The sequence below is a fragment of the Vombatus ursinus genome, unplaced genomic scaffold (genome assembly GCF_900497805.2).
Source record: "Vombatus ursinus unplaced genomic scaffold, bare-nosed wombat genome assembly UNPS02003292.1, whole genome shotgun sequence".
Classification (NCBI taxonomy): Eukaryota; Metazoa; Chordata; class Mammalia; order Diprotodontia; family Vombatidae; genus Vombatus; species Vombatus ursinus.
The window spans coordinates 5,395,576-5,412,448 of NW_020943070.1; the positions used below are offsets into that span (position 1 = coordinate 5,395,576).

A 16,873-nucleotide genomic window follows, 5' to 3' on the forward strand; every position below is an offset into this window, starting at 1 on the left:
GTACCTTTATTTCATTAATAAACCTCCTCCAAACAAGTAAGGTGAGTTTCTTCTAGCTGGGTTCCCTGGGGTCACAACTAATCCCAGCCACAGTATGAAGTCTTGTTGACTTCTGTCACAGAGGGTTGCACTTCCATCAATGGATAAGATCAGTTGAACAGCTACCATGTGCCTAGCATGGTGCCGGGTGCTAGGTATGAGAGGAGAAGAGTCTGGGAAGGGGAGATGACAGAGAAGTACATGATACAATCTCTGCTCCCACACAAGCAGAACAATCAGAAAATGCTTGGCAACCCCATTGTGTGATGCCAGTGTTCAGAGGAGGAGCAAATCAAAAGTCTGAGGGCTGCAGTAATCCCAAAAGGCTTCCTGGAAGAAGTGGTGCTAGAATCAGCCCATCTCCAGTCGTCCTGATCTATATGTGGCCACTGGACCCAGATGGCTGTGGGGGAGAAAGTGAGACTAGTAACTTTGCACAGCCCTCCCTCACTTACATCCAATTCACTTGCAAGTCATGGCTTCACCTTCCTGATGCCATGGTCCTCTTCCAGAAGGAAGGACAAACTACAATAATAAGGATTAGCATACAGAGCATTAGAGGACAAAAGAGTCTCTCGTGAATCACTGTTCACGAGTCATGTCCAACTCTTCATGACCCCATTTAGGATTTTCTTGGCAAAGATACTGGAGTGGTTTGCCATTTCCTTCCCCAGCTCATTTTACAGATGAGGAAACTGAGGCAAACAGGGTTAAGTGATTTACCCAAGGTCACACAGCTAGTAAGTGTCTAAGACTAGATTTGAATTCAGATCTGGCACTCTATCCTCGAAGTCCCTTGTAAATCACAGGATTAGAGATTCATCCACTCCAATAGTGGTGTAGCAAAAAGAGCTCTGAACCTAGGTTAAGAAAGGACTTGGGTTCAAATTCAGGCTGTGATACATCCTAGCAGCATGACCCTTGATATATCATTTAACCTCTCCAATCCTCAGTCTCCTCATCTATAAAATGGTTGGCATTTGGAGATCTGGCACACCTCCCCACCCTTTTCAGCATCCTTTTGCATATCATGTATTGTCTTGCCTTGTTAGACTGTAAACTTGAGGGCAGGAACTTTATTTGTATCCCCATCCCTTAGTACGGTGGCTGGCACACAGTAGGCACTTAATGAATGTTTATCATATTATATTATATGCGTTGGGTAATGATACTGATATTATAATATAATATAATGATAATGATATTATCATATTATACTGTATGTGTTGGGTAATGATACTTGGGCTGATAAGTAATGGGGCTGTTGTCAAAAAATCGCATCGAGAATGTCAAAGTTCTTTGTAGAAATAGGAGTTGTCATAAAATAACAAAATAACCCCAGAGGCTACTCCTCTGAAGCCCAGAGAAGATTCCAGTAGCTTGTAAGTAATTGAGTAGCCTAGAGTCAGTCACCCAGCAGACTCAGGTCCTCACCCCACCCCAAAGCCAGTTCTCTCCTCAATCAATCAATCAATCAACCATCATTGGTTAAGCACCTACTATGTGACAGGCACTGGACCATTGTGCCCTACCAAATGGCTCTGAGATAGAAAGCGCCTGAGTGCAGAGTAAGCCAACCAAGCGAACCCCTTCATTTGCCCCCACTTAAAAAAATTACTTGATTGCCCCCTCGGCCGACCTCAGTGTGCGTTACACACACGTCCTCCACGGGAGCTCATTCAGCAGCTCTTTCAGCTTTTCATGAATATGGAGGAAATAAACCAACGTCTGGCCCACTGCTAATGATCAGGTTTCTATGAGCAGCTCATTGTACCACAAAGAAAGGAGGCAGCAGTTGGTATTGTGGGATATTAACACGGTTTTTACAAAGCTGATGAAACCTCCTCTTAAGCTACTTGATACATGCAAGCTGAAATTTCCTGTCTTGAAATGGTTTGTCCCTGGCAGCAGCAGCAACTGGCTTGCCAAAGAAGCCGTCTCTGAGCTTTCCACATCAGCTCAGCCTGTGCCCAGCTCTAGCAGGATGCTGGGAGTTAGTTGGAGGGTCTGTGTAAAGGACCTCAGGGATTTTATTTTCATTAGGCTTATTGGCTGATGGGTTGGTTGACAGAGAATCGCTTGTATCTGTTTGCCTATCCTAATCAGGCAAGCCAGTAAGCCATTCCTGTGAGTCCCTGAGAATGTCTGACCACCTCTTCCCTAGAGCCAGAGTCAAGGAGAGAGGCCAAGCTGTCTCTTAGAGAAATGGCTGGCTGGTGAAGGCTGCTTTCTCACTGTCATTCTCTCCTGGACCTGTAATTCCAAAGTCATTCTAATACATGTTTGGTTGGAGGCACCAGCTACCAGGGTGGTCACCATAAGATTTTCTAAATTGTTCTCAATTCCTGAGGCAAGCCACGTGTCGGCAGGAAGAATGTGGTATCTGGGAGGAGGCAGCCTAGATTAGAAGGCTTGGTACCATGGAGAGGGCGCTGGCCTTAGAATCAAAAACCCTGAATTCGGGGCAGCTAGGTGGCACTGTGGATAGAGCTCCAGCCTTGGAGTCAGGAGGACCTGAGTTCAAATCTGCCCTCAGATACTTGACACTTACTAGCTGTGTGACCCTGGGCAAGTCACTTCACCCCGATTGCCTCACCAAAAAGAAGAAAAGAAAAAACCTCTGAATTCAAGGCCCAACTCCTGACACTTAAATGTACGATCCTGGACAGATAGTCTAAACTTGCTGAGTCTTAGTATTTACATCTGTAAAATGGAGAGAGTACACTCATATCATCTACCTCTAAAGTTGTCAGGAGGAAAGTATACTGTGTAAAGCTGTAAGTGCTTTAAAAATGTGAATTGACGTAGGACAAGGGTTCTTGACTTTTTTGGTGTCCTGGACTCCTGTCGAAGTCAGTCTGGTGAAGCCTGAGGACCCCTTCTCAGAATCATGTTTTGAGATGCATGTTTTTAGAGCTGAATTAGGAATGAGAGGACCACAGACCAAATCTTGGTTAGCAGCCTGACCTTGGGTGAGTTGTACCCTCCCTAGCCCCCCTACCTCACCAATAAAAGGAGAAAAGTCATTTTTTCATCTCTTCTCCAAGGCCAAGCTGGGTCATTGTAATTACCCAGCATTGGGTTGCATCTTATTACACTTTACGTTAATATCACTGTGGACATTGAATATGTTGCTTTCCTGACTGTGCTTCCTTCATACTGCATCAGGTCATCTAAGTCTTCCTGTGTTTGTCTGAACTGTCCCTACTGGTCATTCCTTACCATGCAATAATGTTCAATTATTTTCATGAACCACAATGTTCAGTCATTCACCAATGGAGGGGAACTCACTTTATTTCCAGTTTTTAGCTAGCATAGAAAGTGAACCCTTCAGCAAATAAACACAACTGACCTTAGCACCTAGTTAGGTGTCTTTGGGTAGCACCCTGGGTGAGTTCTTACCCGACCTGCCTATGAGAGACAGCAAGGTATGATGGTTAGAGTGCCAGACTTGGAGTCAGGAAAGCCTGGGCTCAAATCCTGCCTGAGACACTTACTAGCTGTTTGATCCTGGGCAAGTTTCTTAATGTCTCTGGGCATCCTCATCTGTAAAATGGGAGGGTTGCACCCTAAGTCTTCTGAGGTTACCTTCAGTTCCAAATTTTTTATTTAATTTTTATTTTAAGTTTTATTTAATTATTTTTTGGTCTTTGAATCCCAGTACTTGGTAATTAGTGAGTCAGTCAACAAGCATTATTAACCACTTTCTAAATGTCAGGCCCTGAACTAAGCAATGGAGATAGAAAGAAAAGAAAAAAAAATGAGGGTCCCTGCCCTCAAAGAGCTTACAATCTAATGAAAGAGTGAACTTGGAATACAAGACAGACAGAAGAGATGGCAGGTAACCTCAGAGGGGACAGGCTGCAAGGTCTTTTATAGAAGGTGTGACCTGAGCTGAGTCCTAAAGGAGAGAACATAAAGAGGGACAGCAGTGAAAACATCCAGAGTTGGGAACATAGAATGTCCTAGACTTGAGGAACGCCTATTGATTGAGTGAGTGAGTGAGTAGTTAAGCAGATATTATGGGCCAGGCACTGTGCTCAGCACAGTGAGACAAAGACAAAAATTCAAGTCTCCTCCCTCAAGGAATCGGGTGTTTGTCTGTCCTCCTAGTGACCCAGGGTCAGATCCTTGCGGTCACTCTGCTGTCTCCCCTCTCCTTCATCCCCACCCAACCTGTTACTAAGGCCTGTTGATTCTCTCTGGACAGAATTTCTCATATCGATCTCCTTCCCTCTCCCGTGTCCACCAAGCTAAGTCAGGGAAGAAGCCTTCATTATTTTTTTAAAATCCAAAGTTCTATTGATGCCTCTTGGGTTTTTTACACTTCAGTCTATTTCAGGTGGATGTATTTCTGCATATGGCCACCCTATAAACCTTCTCATCCGACAAGCAAACAGCCCATCTAACGGCACCTGTGACAATCTGCCACCATCATCCCTCACTTTTCCAAGGAAAGGAGGGAGGTGCATTTCTTTATCTCTGCCCCAAGGCTAAAACTGGTCATTATACTTACACAATCTTTTTATCAACATTATTACATTTATGATGGATATTGTTTTGGCCTTTTTTTTTTCTAGTTTTTTGGACTATTGCAATTGGAGTCACAACCTCCCTAGACTTTTTTTCTTTTTTGGACTGTTGCAATACCATGCTAAACTGTCTCCCTGCCTCCAGGCTTCTCCCAATTCCATCTAGGCCACCCTGCCAAATTACACAGATGTGATCATGCTTCAACACCTCTGATAGCTCCCTATTTCCTACCAAATAAAGTCCAAATGCTTAAACCTGATTTCCACAGGCCTTCACAATCTGTATCCAGCTGGCATTTACAGCTTTAGCTACACCTCTTTGTTGCTGTTTAATCATTCTCAGTCATGTCTGACTCTTTTGTGACCCCATTTGGGGTTTTCTCAGCAAAGATACTAGAGCGGTTTGCCATTTCCTTCTCCAGCTCATTTTATAGATGAGGAAACTGAGGCAGTCGGGGTTAAGTGACTTGCCCAGGGTCACCCAGTTAGCAAGTGTCTGAGACTGCATTTGAACTCAGGTCCTTCTGACTCTAGGCCTGGTGCTCTGTGCACTGTGGCGCCACCTAGCTGCTCCTTTATATACTCTACTCCAGTCAAACCTGTGCACTCACTGTTGCACGAACACATCTCACACTTTTCTGACGTTAGGCAGCCTCCGCTTATCCTGTTTTCTAGGCCTGGAATGTCCTCCCCCTAGTCTAGACCAGTTAAAGTCCCATATAACCTTCAAGACCCAGATCAAATGCCACCTCCTCCATGAAGCTTTCTTTGATTTCCTGTGTGTCAAGCAGGATTCAAACCCAGGTCTCCCTGACTCTGAGGCCAGCTTTCTATCCACTATACCATACTGCCTCTCATGGCTTTTATTGTATATATGTGTGTATGTGTATACATATATAATAAGTGTGTGTGTATACACATATATAATATAGTTCAGCCCAGCCCAGTTAATATAATACAATTATATATAGTAATATGCACACATTATTATATAAATGTTTACATTATACAAGCATATATATAAACTAAATATATTTTCACAATTTATTTTTCAAAGTGATTTATGTGCCTTTTTCATCTCCCCTTTCAGATTGAGGATCCTTGGGATCTAACACAGTATATGGCACATAGTAGGATCTGATATAACCTCACCCTATTTAACACTTCTAATTAGTCCCACAAAACCCAATTGTAGGTGAAACAGCCTATTTCAGGGGATGGTTATTTCTATAGTTCATGGAATTATCTCCTTTGCATACAAGGCAATCAATCCAATGGCATTACAGTAGGATTCAGTTATACCTTAGCAATGATATTATTGCCGAATGACATTTGTCTGGGTGAGGCAGGATATGGCTATAAGACTTGAATGAGCATTCAGTGACATTTCCATGTTAATATGTTTTGTTGTTACTCTAAGATTTTTAATTGTTCACGAATATCTGTATGGTAATTCTCATAACTGGAGGATTTGAATAACCTCTCCATCCCATTCCTCAACCGTTGTTAGGGTCCTGTGACCTCTGACCAGCAGAACAACAGAAAACAAGTCTCAGACAGAGTTACCAAAGACTTTGTGATCCTGCAGATAGAGAACTGATGGTCTCAGAGTGCAGACTGAAGCTTTTGTTTTTCTCTTTCTCTTGTTTTTTCCCCCAGAACATGGCTAATGTGGAAATACGTTTAGCATGACTTCATATCATTTTTCCTGCCTTCTTTATGGGTTGGGGAGGGAGGTAGAGAAAAGGGGAGAATCTAGAACTAAAATTTTTTTAATTTTTTAAGACTTTGTGATAGAGTCATCATCATCCAAACCCTTAGATGTTTCATGTGCCTGAGACTTCAGGCATCTTAGAACACAGTCCTTTGCAAGAGACTTACCCAGAGACACATACAACACAGAAAAACACAAACAGGCAACAAAGAAAATCTGCTCAGAAACATCAGAGAGGCGCACTGATCTTCCAGGAAGAGATTTCACCTGGTGATCTCGCCCTGCCTCCTGCCAACATAATCAGCTCAGTTGCCACTGCATAGAGGCCACTTTGCAAACCCCTAGCCCTGAGGTGCTTTCATCTATGGCCTGCAGACTGTCTCAGAATGGGAGAAAGACATCACAGTAGACCCCCTCACCTCGGGACTACTAGCACAAGTGCTGCCCTTCCTGGTCCCCAGCTTAGCCACCCTGCCTCCCTCACCGTTCACAACAACAGAGAATTCACGGCATCAGCTACATCGAGTTGACTAGGGCTTCATTGTCGCTTCAGTGACAGTCCTCAGACCGGGATAAAAACTCTTCCTGCTAATCAAGGCACAGATAACCCCCAGGAGGAGAGCTCTAAGCATAGAAGCCGGACCCTTAAAGTCTCTCCCAGGGCCCCGGGTCCTGGACTGCCCGATGCCTGCATGAACCAAGGGGAAGGTTTGAGGATTGTTCTTTGAGGGGAGGGGGCGATGGGTTTTTAAGAGGCAATGAAGACAGAAAGAGACAAGTGGGAGCTAGGGTCCCTGGTGCTCTGGATATACTCATTTGCTTTCTCCTTCCTTGTTTTGCAGGGAATTTTAAAGGTCTGTGTAAGCAAATTGATCACTTCCCTGAGGATGCAGATTATGAAGCCGACACAGCAGAGTATTTCCTCCGTAAGTGCACTGCCTCTTCCTCTCAATCGTGGGGGTATGGGTGCTCCACCCAGTCATCTTGGATCTCTGCAGGAGAACCCCACTTCCAGAATTAGAATCAGAGGTCAGCTCTTACTAAGGGCTCTGAGCAAATCCAATGGAGCCAAGCTTTGGGTATGTGGCAGTGCCAGAAGACCATGATCAAACGCATGCTTTGATGTGTGATCCTGGTCAGGTCACGTAACTTCAGGGAACTCCGTGTTGTCATCTGTAAAATGAGGGAGTAGGGCTGGGTGGTCTCTGAGGTCCTTTCTGTCTGTGGGTCTATGACCGGATCTGTGTGGTCAGTTTCTTTATTTGTAACTAAGGGGGTCCTATTGGATGGACGCTTAAGTCCCTTCCGGCCCATGATTTAGGGAGGGTACTCGTAGCCTTTCTGTGTGACCTTGGACGAGTCACTCAAACCATCTGTACCTCAGTTTCCTCATCTGTAAATGGAAATGCTAGCCTTGCACTGACTGGTTCAGTAAATGATGGAGGAGAAAGTGCTTTGTAAACCTCAAAGTGAATGAGGAATCTGAAAAAGGAGAAGCTTTAATCCTTCCTTCTTGGATCAACCAACAATCAAGTTGTCAAGATCCATTTATTAAGCACCTTCCACATGCCAGGCACAGTGGGCTGAAGCACCTATCTCTCTCTCTAACCATTCCACTAAGGAGAAAAGGGCAAGGTTGGATTTTGTTTGTTTGTTTTTTGCAATGGAGGTAGGGGAGAAATTGGGAGGGGGAGAAAATAAATGCTTAAGAATTGAAAAAAGGGACTTAAAATAAAAGTGACATAAAAAAGAAAAAAGAGGATGAGAGTTTTAGAGGAAAAAACTATCAAAGCCAAAATGAAGTTTTGACATAATTTATGACCTGGGCCACCAATCAGCCATTGGTTAATCAATTAATTAATCAATTAAGCATTCCTCAAGCTCCTATTATGTGCCAGATGTGTCCCTCAAGGAACTTCCATTGAATCAGGGAGACCGCATGCATGGATATAAGATATACAGACCAGATTCAAGGTGACTTGGCTGGGGAGGATACTAGTGGCCAGCATGACAAGGAAAGGCTTCATGCTGAAGATGGTGCTTGAGCTGATTCTTGAAGGAGGTGAAGAATTCTAAGAGGCAGCGATAAAGAGGGAGGGCATTCCAGGCATGAGGGATGCCAGTGCATAGGGGCAGAAATGAGAGATGAAGTCCTGCATATAAGAAACAGCAAGAAGGTTGATTTGTTTGGACTATAGAGTATATGAAGAAGATTGATAGGTAATGAGACTGGAAAGGTAGAATGGGGCCAGATTAAATTACAAACAGAGGGTTTATATTTGTTCCTAGAGGTAATAGGGAGCCAATCGAGTTTATTGAATAGGAGAGTGGTGTGGTCAGACTTGTACTTTAGGAAAAATCTCTATGGCAGCTTTGAGAAATACATTTATCAAGAGAAAACATGTTGAGAACCTGAGGAAATGTCTTGTTCAGTTAAAAATGCAGTACGCCAAAGATTTCCTGGAAAGCAAGATAGTGGAGAAAGCTTTGGATCTTGACTCCGAAAACATGGCTATGACATTGTCATCAAGATAGACTAAGAGCTAGGGAGGCTGTCTCTGCCAGCCTCATCATTTTAGGAAAGAAAGCTGAAACCTAATTCAATTTAACCAACCTACTATGTGCCAGGTACTGTGTCAGGCTCTGGATATACAAAGACAAAATGAACAGGTCCCTGTCTTCCAGGATCTGATGCTCCAAAGGATAAAATAAGGGGGAAGAGTAAGACAAGGAAAAACATATTAAAGGCATTAACATTGGAAATGAGGCTGTGACCTTTCTAAGTTCACATAAGGAAGTCAATGGCAGAATCAGAATTTAAATCCAGGTCCTCTGACTCAAGAAATAACACTACACTGTAACACACTGGTGATGTCCAACTTCGTTCATTCCCATTATATTCGATAATGTTGCCATCAGATCATCTGGGGCATTGGGGGCCATTTGCCCATATTCCCAACCCTGAATAGGGAAGCCCCAACATTCTTTTATGTGCTTCCTACAGTGCCTTGAACTAAAGAGTCTCACCAGAGCCCATGTGGTACGATTCTTAATGGTCACGTGAATGCCATGCCAAGAGTTCCAGCATTCTATTCAGCGTTGTTTTTTTTAAAAATCCCGAAGTTAACACACTGTTGTGAGGCCCAAAACCTACCCTGCCTGGTGGGTCTGGAGATTATACTTAACCCCATTTACAAAACTATACAAACATAATAAGCAAACAACATTTTACCAAGTTCTCATAGATCATCTCCTGCCTGTTGCTTTGTAGTGTCTGTCCCAACCCAAAATAATTAGGAGAAAACAAAATTAAAATTATAAAAACAACCCTAGCAAAAGGGAAAAAAAGAAAAAAAATAGTTCTTTTCTTGAAGGGAAAGTAATTTATAGTCCCAAATGAGGTCCCAGATCATAAGGTGTCTTCATAACAAAACTTAGAATTCAGTCCCTTACCTTCTTGTGATAAATCAAACAATCCATGGTGAAAATTCCTCCCATACATTTCTTCACTAGATCTCTTCCAATTCACAAGGAAATACAGGTGGAGGTCCTAACGAAATATTTCCAGTGGGTACCTGTGACACATAAGGTATACCATTTCTATCACTGAAAAACATCGGAGCATTCCAAATGGAATTCTGAACTTACCCAAATCTAGGACAAACAAGCTAGCTCCAAAAGTAGGACAAATATGGACCAGGTCATGAGATGTGACCTCGGAAAGCCCTTTCCCACAAGGGCCCTGTGTTCTGCACTCACACAGGGCCCAAATTCATCCTGGGTTCACCAAAAGAGGAGTCAGGCTTTTCTCATCTCTTTGGCGATTTATGCCCCTTCCCTAAATTAGAACTCCAGGGAAAATTTCTAAACCACGAGTCAGAAAACTTCCCCCCAATGGCCAAATCCAGCCCATCTCCTGTTTTTGTACAGCTTAGAATCTAATGGGCTGAATTTGGCCCAAGGACCACAGCATGCTGACCCGCAACTCTCAACAATGCTTAGGTCTAGGACCTCCTCATAAAGAGCACTTTCTAGAAAAGATACTAAATATGCAATACTTATTGGGTATAAGAGAGCTTTTTTCATTGTCTCAACCACAAAAGAAATGCTTAAAGCAGAAAAAGATCCATAAGCATTCATTAACAGATACCTAATTAAAACATACAGCCATAACCCATCCCCATCATTATAATCTTTCCCAAAGGCAAAGGTGTGGTGTAAGACTGCTGAGGAGACATTCACCTTAGACCTCCACTTATCTGAGCAATTCCTAAGTTCCACCTCTGCTGGCCAGTCAGGGATGGCTCTTTACTCCTTTTAAGTTCAGGATGATCTGACTGGCAGTCACCTTGCCCGCTAAGAAGCAATGTAGTTTGAGGAAACACCTCATGCTGGGTGGCCAGAATTAATTCAGGAGCTCAGGAATGCTTGCATTCACAAGGTAGTCACCACCAAGGCTGAGAATATGCATTGCTCAGGACGGCTGGTTGCTGTTTGCAGACCTGTGCCCAGGAAGAAACATGAACGTAGAAGAAAGCAGTCAGACTCTCTGTTTCACCTAAGCAAACTGTTCTCATTGCTATAAACCTGAGTTGTGGGCCAGGCCACCATTACCACTGGGTGAGAGGGAGAAAATTTTTCTGTCCCCTGCCACTAGAATTTAAAGGGAAAGGCTGGAAAAGAGCCAAAGTAGAAGAGAAATAAAGCTGTTTGCTCTCTGATGGCCTATTGAGTGGGCAACTCCTCCTGGCTGAGTCATCTTCACCGTAACCCCAGGCCTAGGGACCAAGTGACCAATTAGGAGATGCTATGTCATACATGTCCTTTAGCTGGAGACCAGAATGGATGCCCAGCTCTAGGAGAAGTGCCCAAGTGCAGCCCCATGACAGTTATATTAAAAATGTTAATGTAATTTAATTTAAAAGTACCACTCAGATAATAGCCCCACTGCCCGTTAGATTAAGTTGAGTCAAGTCTGCAAGGATTTATTAAATGCTTACTATGTGTCAGGCATTGTGCCAAGTGCTGGAGATACCAAGAAAGACCAAACACAACCCCTGTCCTCAAGGAATTGCCAGTCTAATGGAAGAGATGACAAAAAAATCTAACTATGTACAAACAAGACATAGGCAGGATAAATTGGATCATCACAGAGGGAAGGCACAAACATTAAGGAAGACCAGAAAAGGCTTCTTGCAGAAGGTGTGATCTTAACTGAGACCTGAAGGAAGCCAAGGGAGCTAAGAATCTTACGTGAGGAGGAAGAGAATTCCAGGCCTAGGGGAGAGCCAAGGAAAATGCATGGAACTTGAGGAATGCCAGGAGGCCAGTGTCCTCGGACCACACCTATGTGAAGCTCTCCGTCTGGGGATAGCCATGGGGAAAAAGCAAAGAGGGATCATTCTTTCCTGCCAGCCATTTGGCCTGTGTGCCAAGCCTTCAGTTAACAGCAGGGAAACTTCATCCCCTAAACCATGGGGTCTGGCTTCAAGGGGCGTGTCCAGCCCTTTGAGTTCACCACCCTTTTTGAAACCGAGTCTACCCCCTAAACCTGGGCAGCCATGGGTGAGCTATTTAACCTCTGAGGTGCCACAGCAAGCAAGCTTTAGGGGTGGCATCCCAACCCACGTTTTCTGACTCCGAACCCAGTGTGGCCGAATCCAGCTGCCTACTCCCCTCTCATCAAATCCTAGGTTGCCAGAGCTGGAAGGGACCAGAGTGGGCTTACGTGGATGAGCTGACTCTAAGGTTCCTTGCTAAGACTACAAACCTGGGATCCTAAGAAAGCAGAGAGAGAGCATGAGGTCAGGAATCAAAAGGGCAGGCATCGAATCCCTGCTATTCCACTGACCAGCAGTATGCTCTTGGGCAAGTCATCTCCCTCTCTGAACCTCAGTTTCCTCATCTGCAAAATCATTGCACTAGATGCCCTCAAAGGTCCCTTCCCACTCTGACAATCTAGGATTCTATGGCAGGGATTCCCAGGGGAGCGGGCAGCTTGGTACAATAGATTCAGAGTCAGAAAATGAAGTTTGGGATACTACTTCCAATACTTCCTAGCTGTGTGACCTCAGGCAAGTCACTGTACCCCTCTGGGCTTTAATATCAAATGAGACAGTTGGGGGCAGCTAGGTGGCACAGTGGATAGAGCGCTGGCCTTGAAGTCAGGAGGACCTGAGTTCAAATCTGGACTCAGACACTTGATACTTACTAGCTGTGTGACCCTGGGCAAGTCACTTAACCCCAACTGCCTAAAATTTTTAAAAAAAATAGATTTGGGGCAGCTAGATGGCACAGTGGATAGAGCTCTGGCCTTGAAGTCAGGAGAACCTGAGTTCAAATCTGCACTCAGACACTTGACACTTACTAGCTGTGTGACCCTGGGCAAGTCACTTAACCCTGATTGCCTCACCAAAAAAAAAAAAAAAAAAAAGGCAAATGAGACAGTTGGATGAGATGATTTGTAAGGTCCCTTCCAACACTAAATCTATGGACCTCTGTCCTTGAAATCCCCTCCAGCTCCAAATCTATGATGCTTTGAGGCTAAGAGCTCTTGACTTCTGGGGACATTGAATCCAACCCAGACCAGTAGCAGTTTTAAAAACAAAACTTACAACGACCCTAGAGGTAAAGCCAGAAGGAATATTAGAGATCATCTTTCCCATTTTAAGGGCAGCTAGGTGGCTAAGTGGATAGAATGCAGAGGCCTGGAATCAGGAATACCTGAGTTTAAATCTGGCCTCAGACAGTTACTGGCTGTGTGACCCTGGGCAAGTCACTTAACCCTCTTTGCCTCAGTTTCCTCATCTGTAAAATGAGCTGGAGAAGGAAATGGCAAACCACTGTCTGTGCCAAGAAAATCTCATATGGGGTCACAGAGAGTTAGAGTGACTCAACAACAAATCCCATTTTAAAGATGGTGAAACTGAGGCTGCAAATGGGGTTTTTGACTAAGGTCCCACAGCTAAAGAAACAGCAGAGCTAGGGTTCGATCTGATAAATTCTGGCTTCAATCCAGAAGTCATAGGATCCTAGATTTATATCTGGAAGGAACTTCAGAGGCCATTGATCCCAGCCCCTGCATCTTAAAGAAACCCCAGGGGCTCAGATAATAATGGCAGGGTCAGAATTTGAACCTGGATCCTCTGCCCTCCAGGACACCAAGTCACTCCTTTCTGCTGCCCTTTTCCCATCCCACCCACCCAGAGGCTTCAAGGACAGTGCCTTGAGGGAAGGTACCTTCCTCACTGAGGGTCATCTGGCCCCTGCCTTACTCAGAACCCTTTCAGGGCAGCTGTGAGACTCTCTGCCCAGTGGGGCCTTGTCTTTCCTCATCCAGGCTAAATTGGCTTCTGTTATGCTCAAATCAATCATATTAAAAATTTAGGCAGTGTTTTATGATATGGATCACTGCTGTCTCTTTAAGGAATGGCCTCTCCAATCAAAGCAGCAAGACAGATCCATCCTGGCATCTCTGTTTCCCAGGAGGCATGAGGTTCATCCAGCAGCTACAGGGATTTGGGAAATGAAACAGGAGGCCTTGCAGATGTCTGGCTTCTTCTCTTGTGAGCTCTCCCAGCGTGCTTTTCTTGGGACTCCCGGCCACCCTGTGCTCCTAGATTGTTTGCTTGTTTTTCTCAGAGAAGCTTCTTGCTATGCTTGGCTTCTCTTGAGACTGTGCCCAAGCCCTCAGGAGGTGCCCAGGGGGTGCTGGCCACCCTTAAAGGTTGACAAATGAAGGACAGAGAGGCAGCAGGGGGTCAGGGAAAGAGCAAAGGACTTTGGGGCAAGGGAAGGTTAGTAGTCCTCGGTTCAAAGTCCTAGTAATGCCACTAGCTAGCTGGGTAACTACAAGCCTGATGCTTCCCCTCTTGGGGCCTTAGTTTCCTTCACATGTAAAAGGAGGAAGTCAGCCCCAGTGGCCACTAAGGGCCTTGTAGCTCCGATGTTCTGATTCTACCATCCTCCTTTGGCTCACAAGCACCGCTGCAGCTAGCCTGCTAAAGGATTGGTCCAGAGAAGCGATAAAGATGGTCACAGAGTCAGGCCCCCACAGGCCTGCCCTGGCAGCCTCCCCCTGACCATTTGGTAGCTGGTTGCCTATGTGCCAGCTTCAGCTTTCCCACTTCCACAGAACGATTGTTGTTAGAATAGCAAAGGCATTTAATGTCTTTTGGTGAAAGACCAATACATGGTGCATGTTTTCTGCTAATTACGTTAACCTAGCTGGCAGTTAGAGGTGGCTTTAAGGTTTGCAAAGCACTTTACAAATATCATCCCACTTTCATCTTCACAAGAACCCTGGGAGGGAGGTGTTATCATTATCCCTATTTTACAGATGAGGAAACTGAGGCAGACAAGAGTTCAATGACTTCCTTAGGTTCACCCAGCTAACAAGCATCTAAGACTGGCTTGGAAATCAGGTCTTCTGGGTCCCTGTCCAGCATTCAGGGCACTCTGGCGCCACCTAGTGGCCTCTGTCATTCAATTTGATGAAACCAGAGACAGCTCTTCATTAACAGGAGGGTCTTGCGCAAAGAATTGACCTTCTCTGTGCCTCGGCTTCCTCATCTGTAACAAGAGGCTGTAGGACTAGTTGACCTCTAAGGTTTCTTCCAGTTCTAATGTTCTGTATTTTCAAGTGTCTTCCAATTCTAAAATTCTTTGTTCTACTATTCTCTGTCCCAGGGCCCCTCCCAGCTCTGACACTCCCTGTTCTGAGGCCCCTCCCAGCTCTGACACTCCCTGTTCTGAGGCCCCTCCCAGCTCTGACACTCCCTGTTCTGAGGCCCCTCCCAACTCTAACATCCCCTGTTCTAAGGCCCTGTCCAGTTCTGACATTCCTTGCTCTAAGGGCCCCCCTCCCCAGCTCTGACACTCCCTGCTCTAAGGCCCCTCCCAGTTCTTCCTAAGGGCCCCCCCCCACCCAGCTCTGACACTTCCTGTTCTAAGGCCTCTCTCAGCTCTGACATTTCTTGTTCTAAGGGCCCCCTCTCCAGCTCTGACATTCCCTGTTCTGAGGCCCCTCCCAGCTCTGACACTCCCTGTTCTAAGGCTTCTGCCAGCCCTGACACTCCCTGTTCTAAGACCCCTCCCAGCTCTGACATTCCCTGTTCTAAGGCCCCTCCCACCTCTGACACTCCCTGTTCTAAGGTCTCCCCCTCAGCGCTGACATTCTGTCCTTACGTTCCCCACCCCCCCCCAAGTGACATACAGCAAGGTAAAGACCTATCTGTGAGCAAAGGAGTTTACTGTGTGGTCTGGACAGGCCCCATGGACCAGCCCATGAGGGCAGGCAGCTTGTTCTCAGTACCCCAGTGAAGGACGAGGTCTGCCCCAGGGCCAGAGCTGCAGAAGAAGGGTCTGTGGCAGGGGGCAGGGGGCAGCCTGGATCTGAGTCTTCCATGATGGGGCGCTTTGGCTCAGCAGAGCAGAGGAGGAGGGGCACTGTAGACATCCCATCTGTTCCCTCTCAGAGGCTGCCTCTGAGCATCAGTGCCTTGGCGAGGCTGGGTTTTTTAAAGAAACTCTAGCGGAACGTTAATCCTAAAGTTGGAAATAACCACACATCAGGAACGACAGACTAAAAATTTACACAAATGGCCTAAAAGTAGGTCACTTTTTTCGATCTATTAACCTTGAAAATGTTCTGTGTGAAGTAGCATCTCAGGGTGAATCCCCAGGGATAGGGCAGAGCTCAGTGCATCCCAACCCCAGCCCAGATAAGCTGGACTCGAGGTGGGTTTGGCCAGTATCGGACAGTCCGGTCAGGCCGTTCCCTCCGTGTCCAGAGATACACAACCAAGTGAATACAGAGAGAGGCAGCATGGAGGAGGGGTGTTGCACCTAGAGTCAGAAAGACCTGGGCTCAAATTCCACCTCAAACATATCTTAGCTGTTGACCCCGAGAAAGCCAATCCAGCTCTCTCGGCCTCAGTTGCCTCTTCCGTTAAATCAAAGAACTGGACTCAGTGACCTGTAAGATGCCTTCTATCTTTTAAAGCTATAGGATCCCACCTCTGACCCTTATGAGAGGTGCCGCTCATAGTCAAGTGATTCAACCTTTCTGAACCTGCCTCCTCCCCTAGAGGGCACCACAGGGCATGGAGCGCTGAACCTGGAGTCCAGAAGACCTGAGTTAAAATTGTACCTCAGACACTAGCAGGGTGACTCTGGGCAAGTCACTTAACCTTTCTCTGCACCAGTTTCCTCATCTGCAAAATGGGACTTATAATCATTGTTTTGGTGATTTAGCAGCACCTATCTCATAGATCATTGTGAGAATCAAATGAGATATTTCTAAAGAACTTGGCACAGGGCCTGGCACATAGTAGGGGCTTAATAAATATGTTACCTTCCCCTTCCCATCTGTAAAATGGATATAATACCGGCATCTACCTCCCAGTATTGTTGTGAGGAACAAATGAGATACAGTGGTTTGCAAACCTTTGAACACACTATGAATGTTAGCTATTAAAAGCTATTATTAAAACACCTACTATGGTCAAGGCACTGTGCTAAGTGCTGGAAATATAAAGCAAGGCAAAAACAGTTCCTGCCCTCAAGTAGCTCCCAGTCTAATGGAGGA

At 45.3% G+C, this 16,873-nt stretch overlaps 1 protein-coding gene across 1 annotated transcript in view; it reads left to right on the forward strand.

Annotated features, from left to right (window-relative positions):
* CACNG2 (calcium voltage-gated channel auxiliary subunit gamma 2) overlaps positions 1 to 16,873 on the forward strand; it is a 153,198-nt gene that overhangs the window by 124,494 nt on the left and 11,831 nt on the right. The window contains exon 2 of the mRNA XM_027871930.1: positions 7,128 to 7,211. Coding sequence (XP_027727731.1) covers positions 7,128 to 7,211 — 84 coding nt within the window. The remainder of the gene's footprint in view (positions 1 to 7,127; positions 7,212 to 16,873) is intronic.